General features: G+C 45.0%; 1 protein-coding gene across 8 annotated transcripts in view; it reads left to right on the top strand.

The window, feature by feature from the left end:
* Positions 1-8,471, top strand: part of tnikb (TRAF2 and NCK interacting kinase b) — a 48,431-nt gene that overhangs the window by 33,745 nt on the left and 6,215 nt on the right. For 7 of the 8 annotated variants that reach the window (XM_087171292.1, XM_023396874.2, XM_087171295.1 and 4 more), the window contains 8 exons: positions 1,442-1,623; positions 1,806-1,920; positions 4,043-4,151; positions 4,785-4,961; positions 5,058-5,201; positions 6,308-6,442; positions 6,695-6,795; positions 7,046-7,195. In XM_087171292.1, the coding sequence (XP_087027418.1) occupies positions 1,442-1,623; positions 1,806-1,920; positions 4,043-4,151; positions 4,785-4,961; positions 5,058-5,201; positions 6,308-6,442; positions 6,695-6,795; positions 7,046-7,195 (1,113 nt within the window). Of the gene's footprint in view, positions 1-1,441; positions 1,624-1,805; positions 1,921-2,996; positions 3,144-4,042; positions 4,152-4,784; positions 4,962-5,057; positions 5,202-6,307; positions 6,443-6,694; positions 6,796-7,045; positions 7,196-8,471 lie in introns of all 8 variants that reach the window. The other variant, XM_087171297.1, reaches the window with a different exon arrangement.

Genomic DNA, 8,471 nt, shown 5'->3' on the forward strand with positions numbered 1-8,471 from the left:
CCCTCCGCCTCAACTCCCCCATCTCGTCCACTTCCTGTCACTTAACCTCTGACCTGCCGCTGACAGCGAAAATGTCACAGACTGAATTTAAAAGCACGGTCCCGCCCCTGATCTTTAACCTTTAACATTTAACCCTTTATACTCCATCTTTAGCTGGACTCTCCTCCTCCTCTTCCTCCTCCTCTTCTTCTTCTTCCTGCACTCTCCTCCTGCTCGCTGCCCCCCCCCACCCACTCAGTAATTGGCTGACATGTAAATGAACCTCACTAACCGCCTGCATTGCGCCACAAAAACCCTTTTGATCTTCTTTTTTTAGTTCAGTTTAAAAACAATAATCTGAGGTTTCCTTACGAGACCCGAAGGACCTGAACGCATCACTGCTTCTCAGAAGTTACAGTTAGAATAAAGTTTAAAGCGAAGCTGCTAGTATATAAATCAATCAACAAATCTTTCCTCTGAACGTTTATTTCCTTTATTAAATTAGAAACAGCTTATTACTGCTCTGTAGTTGCACTTTTACTTTTCTTTATATTTTATTTTATTCTGTTGACTTAATTAATTGTAAACCACTGAGAACAACTCTACACAAAAACTAAATTTGCCTCGTCTCATAAATACAGAAAAAGTCGGAATGATTTTTAATTTAATCATTTAATTTAATTTAAGGCCTTGAGGCTACAGCTGATTGAACAACTAGACAATCCACACAACATAATTAACAAGTATTTTAATGAGCGATTCCTCACTTTAGTCATTTTTAAGCAGAAATATGAAATATTTGATGCTTTTTCTTGGATCATAAATGACAGTGAAGTGAAAATCTTCAGAAAACGGCTTAATTTACCTTAAAAAAAAAAAACTCAATTTATCTCAAAAAACCCTGCAGATTAATTGATAATGATGATAATTGTCAGTTGCGGCCGTGTTCCAGACACACACTTACAATCATTTAGAAGTTGGCTGTTCTCTGGATGTACGGTTTGTTCGCTGCAGCTCACAGAAGAGTCTGACGGCCGCTGCTCGTCATTTAAAATGTAAATTGCTTCCACCAGTAAATTACTTTCTCATAATCAACACTTTGAGCTAATGAAACACTTTGTGCTGCCGTATGATATCGATCTAAAATTTAATGAAATGCCAATCTGACTTCTCACCAGAGACACTTCCTGTGACCGGAGCTTTCTGCAGCTGCCTCAGACACTAAATATTATAATAATAATAATAATAATGTGAACAGTAACGTAGAGCAACTATTTTTATAATCTGTTTATGAAACATTCTCCCGTTTAAGCTTCTTAAAAGTCTATAGATAGTATAATAGACTCCTCCCAGTCAGCTCGGAGTGAAAACCTCACCTGGGCGTTACCTGAGCTTCACTCAGCGTAACGCAGAAACGGCAGAATGAGTTGATGATGTGTTCGTGTGTCTTCCTCTCCTGCAGGATTTGACGGCTCTGGCCAAAGAGCTGAGAGAGCTGCGACAGGGGGAGGAAACCAGCCGCCCGCCCGTCAAAGTGACGGACTACTCGTCGTCCAGTGAGGAGTCTCACAGCAGCGAGGACGAGGAAGGGGAGGGCGGGGCCAACGACGGAACAGTGGCTGTCAGCGATATACCGCGAATTATGTGAGTGTCGTCAGTGATGTTCAACACATTTCAGATTTCACATTTAATCCAGAGAAGAAGAAGGAGCGGCAGGTTAACGAACAACGACACCTTGTTAAGCTCTCACCTCCATTTAAAAGATTATCAGTCAAAACAACTTAAAATAAAATAAAAACATAAACATGTCGACGTCTGTGTTTCAGGCCGGCCGCCAGTCAAGGTGCAAACGAGTCCTTCGGCATGATGGGAGGTCACAACGACTCCCACGGCGACTCGTATGGAAACAGCTCCCAGGAGGGCACCCTGATGATGCGTGAGGTAAGCCGCCTCTCAGTTTTTTTGACCTTTGACCTTTGACCTGGGGTTTGACTCGTAGCTTCGCTGACTCCGCAGAAAGCAACAGCCAAGCGCTCAGACGCTCATTCACCAGCTCTGCATGCCTGGCTGATTCCTGTTATTGTTCTTGTGTGTGTGTGTGTGTGTGTGTGTGTGTGTGTGTGTGTGTGTGTGTGTGTGTGTGTGTGTGTGTGAATAACACACATCGGGCGACAATAAGATTCTGGGTTGTGATTGGTTGGTTGAACGTCTGGTTGGACGTCAGTGGTTGATGTAGTTTTTCTTCGTTTGATTATTTGGGATTATTTATTTATTTATTTATTTATTTATTTAACTTTAACTGATGAGAGTCGATTTAGTAAGAAATTCACAATTGTCAGTTATTTAGTCTAATTGATTCTGTATTTGCTGTAAAATACTGAATGAGTATTACAGTGAGTATTCCATTCTTCCATTAATCAATTAGTTAATAACATGTTAGTTGAAACGTTCATCACAGTTGTTATTTATTCAGATTTCTTGTTTTGTGCGATGAAAAGTCAAAAGCCCAAAAACATTTAATTCAGTGTCATAAAACATGAAGAAAACTGGTTCATATTAACGTGAGCAGCTGGAACTGGTTCATTTTTTATATTTTTGCTTAAAAAAACGACTCAAACTTCATCAATTAGTCGATTTTCTGTTGCCAACTTAGCGATCAATGGAATAATCATTAATAATTAATATTATTATCATATATAATGTAAGTTGTTGTTACTGAATATTGGACATTTTGGAGGAAAGATCAACAGGAAACATTGATTTAAAGGAGCTTCACTGTTGGCCTACCAGGAGACGTGTGTGTGTGTGTGTGTGTGTGTGTGTGTGTGTGTGTGTGTGTGTGTGTGTGTGTGTGTGTGTGAGAGAGCCGCTGGGTTGAGTACCCACCCGCCCCCTTCAACACAGAAACAAACACACCTGCACACAGCAGGGGTCAGCTTCCTCCCTCCACCGGCTGACCTGTCAATCACAGCCTTGCTGCACAGTAGCCCCCCCCCCTCCTCTTTCTCTTTTTCCAGAAACATGGGGAACGGAGGCGGAGCTCTACCGCCAGCAACGGTTTCCCTGGCAACGCTAATCTGTTCCCTGGCAACGCCAATCTCCCCGATTTGGTGCAGCAAAGCACTTCCCCCCTGGTCTCCCCTGGCGACGCCTCTGGGGCCCAAGTAGGTGGAGCGGCACCCAAATATCGGCCCCCCCCAAAAACCCCCCCTCCCACACCTGCTCCTGACAGACCGTCACCCTGTCACCCGTTCACCCTGTTACCCCGCTCACCCCGTCACCTGCCCACACACCTGTCACCAGCTGGTTGTTTGGTCCTCTGTCAGGGTGGGAAACTACCGGCAGCCACCACACGAGGGTTAGAAATCAGGAGCCACGTTTTAGCGGTCTCAACTTTCAGCTGCTGCTGCTCTGTGTTTCTGTTCCGGTCCAGAACCAACAGTGTGTTAATCCGTCTCTTGACACTCTGCTGAAGAGTCCGCCGGTTCCCTCTGAAGAGCTTTAAAACCGCCTCACAAATAAACAGTTTCAGGCTCAAACAAACAGTTAATAAAGCATGAAGATGTTTCAGCTCATCAACAGGAAATGTGACTCTTAAGTATGAAAATCAAACGTGACAACATGTGGCACCTTTAATTTCCTGCCCTGTCCCGTTCAGATCTGCCCCGCTTTGGTTTCCAGTGTTTTCCCCACAGATGGAACAAACTGGATTTCTTCCCTCCCCGCTCCGCTCGTCCGACCCCTCTCTTTCTCCCTCCCCCTCCTCTCTCGGTTCTCCAGCCTCTGATCCAGAACGTATCCTCCTCCCTGTTCCTCAGCACACGACGCAGGTAGCTGACTAAATAAAGGAAACACTGCAGGTTAAGTTTAGCTCCTGGTAGAAGTGGATTTATCCGGGATGACGCTTAAAGGCGTTTTTATTATTGAAACACAAGAAACAAACAAACAAATAACGTCATGTCTTTCCTTTATTTTGTCAGTTACCTGCTTCATTCAGTTTTTCCCCAAACTAACAGAGAGCGAGACAAACACGTGACTGAACCTGTGTTTCTGTGATCGGCAGTATGCGATGGGGAGCGGTGGAGGCTCCAAGGCGTCCTTCACGCCGTTTGTCGATCCGAGGGTCTACGGCACGTCCCCGACTGATGACGACGATAAAAGCTCTGCCTCAGGTACGTTTCCTCACTGAAGGTGGACATCACAAGATGAAACTAAGGAGTCGTCAGACAATTACCAGTGTGGGAAATAAGAAAAACAACATTTAACTCAACACATTTAATGTAAAGAAAGAAAACAACAACTCAAAAATAAAAACAAGAACTAATTGAAAAGTGAGTAAATAACAAAAGCTGCTTCTCCAACCAAAAGTTAATGTGTTCTTGTTAATGATGATGCAATTATCAACTTTTTTTATGTATCTTTGTTCCTTTTCACAAAGTTTTCAAAGTCACGATAGATCACAAACACTGGTGTGTTTTTAAAACATCTTCTTATCTTTAATTCAAACCACAGAATTATTTATCACAGTATCACAGTTGTTGGTCTGCACTCTGAAAACATCATTCGACAAGTTGGAAAATAAAGAGAAAGTGTAGTTAATGTTAAAAATGTTCGCTTTAACTTCTTCAAATATCTACACTGAGAGACTCGATGTTTTTATTTCTAGTTTCACTCTATAACAGTCATGTCTTTGAGGTTGTGGGTCATTCAGACGCCACGGTTAGAAAGGAGATCAACCTTAATAAAGAACGTTAAAGCTGTGATGGTCAGATCATGCAGCGGTGTGTCATATCGTGTCGCTGCAGCGCTGTTTGCCGACGAGCTGCTGAAGCAGGAGCAGGAGCAGGCGAGGCTCAACGAGGCCAGAAAGATCTCCGTGGTCAACGTCAACCCCACCAACATCAGACCGCACAGCGACACGCCCGAGATCCGCAAGTACAAGAAACGCTTCAACTCCGAGATCCTGTGTGCGGCGCTGTGGGGTGAGACAGTCGCGAGAAAAACTGCTTCACCGCAATAATATTAGTCGTGTGCAAACAGACAGGAAGTGAAGACCGGACTTCTGTGTGTTTGTGCAGGAGTGAACCTGCTGGTGGGGACGGAGAACGGCCTGATGCTGCTGGATCGGAGCGGGCAGGGCAAAGTTTACAACCTGATCAACCGACGGCGCTTCCAGCAGATGGACGTCCTGGAGGGACTCAACGTCCTCGTCACCATCTCAGGTTGGTGCGCCTCTTTTTTAAAATCCTGCAGCCTCAACTGTTAGACGAACGGATTCAACTGCCAGGTATCGTCATCCAAAAACGTCCCTTTAGGTTTTGTCACGTCGCTGATGAGGATTCGTTTCCTGCAGAAGTTTGTTCCTGACCTTTTACAAACAATATGAAAGCGTCAGTTCACTCCATCAGAAACATCTCACCCCGTCTTTCTTAACGACTCTCCGCCGTCAGATTAGAGGAATCCAACAATGTTTTATAACTTTCTGAATCCGACATTAACTCCCTCTTCACGCCATGTTTGGTCTGCAGCCGGAGGATTGACCTTCTCTCTCTGCGATTTTTCTCAACAAACGAGTGAATGTCTACAAGATAGAAATTATATGAGAACATCCACCTTTATCCCCGTATTTTAACGATCCCAGGTCTCCGTCTTCTCCATGGCGGCAGGTTTGTTTTTTTGTCAGATCTTCCAGTGTGGTCTTTCCTAACATTAGTTCCTTCCTAGAATAACACAGCCCTCAGTATTCACTTGAGGAGACTGTGAGATGTGTCTGAATGCTCCAAAAAGCTCGTAAGGCGATATTTGAGCTTATATTGTTCTGTTATACAAAGAAGATTTTTTAATCCCCCTCCCTGTGCTCTGACCTGCAGGTTGAACTGCAGACTGCAAAACCATCTTCTGTATTTTTCTGGCTCCTTGCCTTTTTGTTCAGCCCCTAAATCTAAACCCTCAGTTTTCCCGAGCTGTTTTTGTTGATCTCTCGTTCGAGTCTTTGTCATTGTTTTTGTCCTCGGTGTTTCCTGTTTCCCCCCTCGGTCACAGTTGTCTCTCTAACTTCCAAGCTTCCCACTGGTTTGGATTACAAATAGAAAAACAAAACAAGGCACTGAACACGACCGAGATGTTTCTATATTTTCCCTTTTCTGTTTGTGTGCAGTCGTCTGATCAGATCCGCCTTTGATGGCTTAGAAATGAGGCTCTTTGCACTGATGCAATAATAAGTCTCATTGGAAGAAAGTGTGAAACGTAAAAAAACCTCAAAATAAATCGTACATGTAAGGTGAGTATAATTTCTCAGAATAGTTTTGTTTTCCTTTTTCCAAACCAGGGAAGAAGAACAAGCTGCGTGTTTACTACCTGTCCTGGCTCAGGAACAGGATATTACACAACGACCCCGAAGTGGAAAAGAAACAGGGCTGGATCACTGTCGGAGAACTGGAGGGCTGCGTTCACTACAAAGTCGGTAAGAAAACCTCGTTGGTGTGTGTCGTGAGGACGTGGACCTGATAACACGCCACACTGTGGGGACTCGCGTTAACCAAACACTTTGTTTTCATTCAGGTTTGAATTAATTATTAAGCTTCAAGTTCCTTCAAATCGACTCTCAGCTAATATGCTAATCACAAGTGTTTCCAAAGCAACCAGGCTGCAGCGTAAACACACAAACGTCTGATTGTTTGTTTGTTTTTTTACTTTGTTCTGCTCCGTCCCGCAGTGAAGTACGAGAGGATTAAATTCTTGGTGATTGCTCTGAAGAACTCCGTGGAGATCTACGCCTGGGCGCCTAAACCTTACCACAAGTTTATGGCCTTCAAGGTGAGACGCGTCACGATGCTCTCGAGGTGTTGGAGTGCGGTAAAAGTTGTGCTTGAGATCATGTGAGCTAACACGACGGAAGAAGCCGAGCGACATGATGTTGAAAAACATAGAAAATCAATAAATCAATGACTGCACAAATCAGCCGACCAACCAATAAACTAACAAGCAAAGAAACAAAGTGCAGGAGTCATTTCCTGTCGCTCGGTTGTTTAATGAATCCCTCGTTCTCTTTCTCTCTGTCCGTCAGTCGTTCACTGACCTGCAGCATCGCCCCCTGCTGGTCGACCTGACCGTGGAGGAGGGGCAGAGGTTAAAAGTCATCTACGGCTCCAGCGTGGGCTTCCACGTCATCGACGTGGACTCGGGCAACCCTTACGACATCTACATCCCCTCACATGTAAGAGTCTGTACCTCGCACACGTTCATCCCCCACCTTACTGACAGTTCACCGTCAGACTGGACCGCTATCTCTAGTCACGGCAGCTGTGGTTCTGAAGCTCCAGGCACCAAGAAGAAGCCGGTTCTGAACTGTTCGCTGCACCACTGGCGCTTTACAGTCCTTTAACACGCTGGCTTATTAGATCGGAGACACTTGACCTCCATTTCTTAGAGTCGGGGTCTTCGACTGTAAAATTCACCAAGGATTGAACCCAAACCTCAACCACACCCTGAGATTGGGTCAGAGCCTTCTCGGCTTTATTACAAGCACTCTTCCAACGCCCTGAGCAAGCTGTAAACAGATGCTCGTTGTGCACTAGTGTTTGTTTTACCTGAGGATTGAACCTGAGACTTGAAAACTGAAGTGTGGTCCTCTTAACGGCCCGAGCCGTTTGACGAGACGCGTGAGGTTGTGGGTTCGATCTTCAGGTAACTCAGTGGGTTCAGTGAATTCTGAAGTCCAGAGGAACCATTTAAAGTCTCTAAGAAACAAGAGCTCAAGTGTCTCTGTTCAAACATATGAGGGAATAAGACGACTAGTCTGGAGTCCTGAGGTCTCGGGTGAATTTTGAAATCTAATACCCAAAGTAAACATTCAAAGGCTCCAGGTAATAAGGGTCCTTTGTCCAATCAAACAGCCCAGGGGGGGGGGGTTTGTTTGTGCCCATAAGACCTGGAGCATCAAAACCAACGGCGCTGCAGAGGAGGGTGAGGGAGGGGCTTTCTCCACACCTCCAGAGAAGTAGAGGTAGATTTTACTACAACATGGAGCTAGAAGAGTTTCCTACATGTTTGTATATGTAGTTATTTATTTTTCTTTTGTATGAAGTATTTATTGTATTAAAGTATAACGTTATATAAAGTAATGCTACATGCTGCCACCACCGCCATGAGTGAGTGAATGATGAAAGGATGAGTGAGAGAGAGAGAGTGAGAGAGAGAGAGAGAGAGAGTGAATGAGTGATGGAGTGGGTGAGTCCGTGTCCTCCTCTAACCCTGGTCTGGTTACAGTCAGAGATGGACGGGGGGAAGGAGACGGTAACCACAGCAACCGCCTCACATTGCTTTTGGCAGTCATGAATCACGCTGTGCTCATGTCTGTTTCCATGGCGATTGCGTGGCTGAGGAGCGGGAGACTCTATTGTTGCAGCAGTTTCTTGTCTCTCAGGGTGGGGAAGGAGGGGTTAAGGGGGGGTCCAGAGCCCCTGTGGGCTCGCGGCAGCTCCTAACCCCCC

The sequence above is a fragment of the Seriola lalandi genome, unplaced genomic scaffold (assembly GCF_002814215.2).
Source record: "Seriola lalandi dorsalis isolate HSWRI2012SDOR001 ecotype SW California unplaced genomic scaffold, Sedor1 jcf7180002054984, whole genome shotgun sequence".
Taxonomy (NCBI): Eukaryota; Metazoa; Chordata; class Actinopteri; order Carangiformes; family Carangidae; genus Seriola; species Seriola lalandi.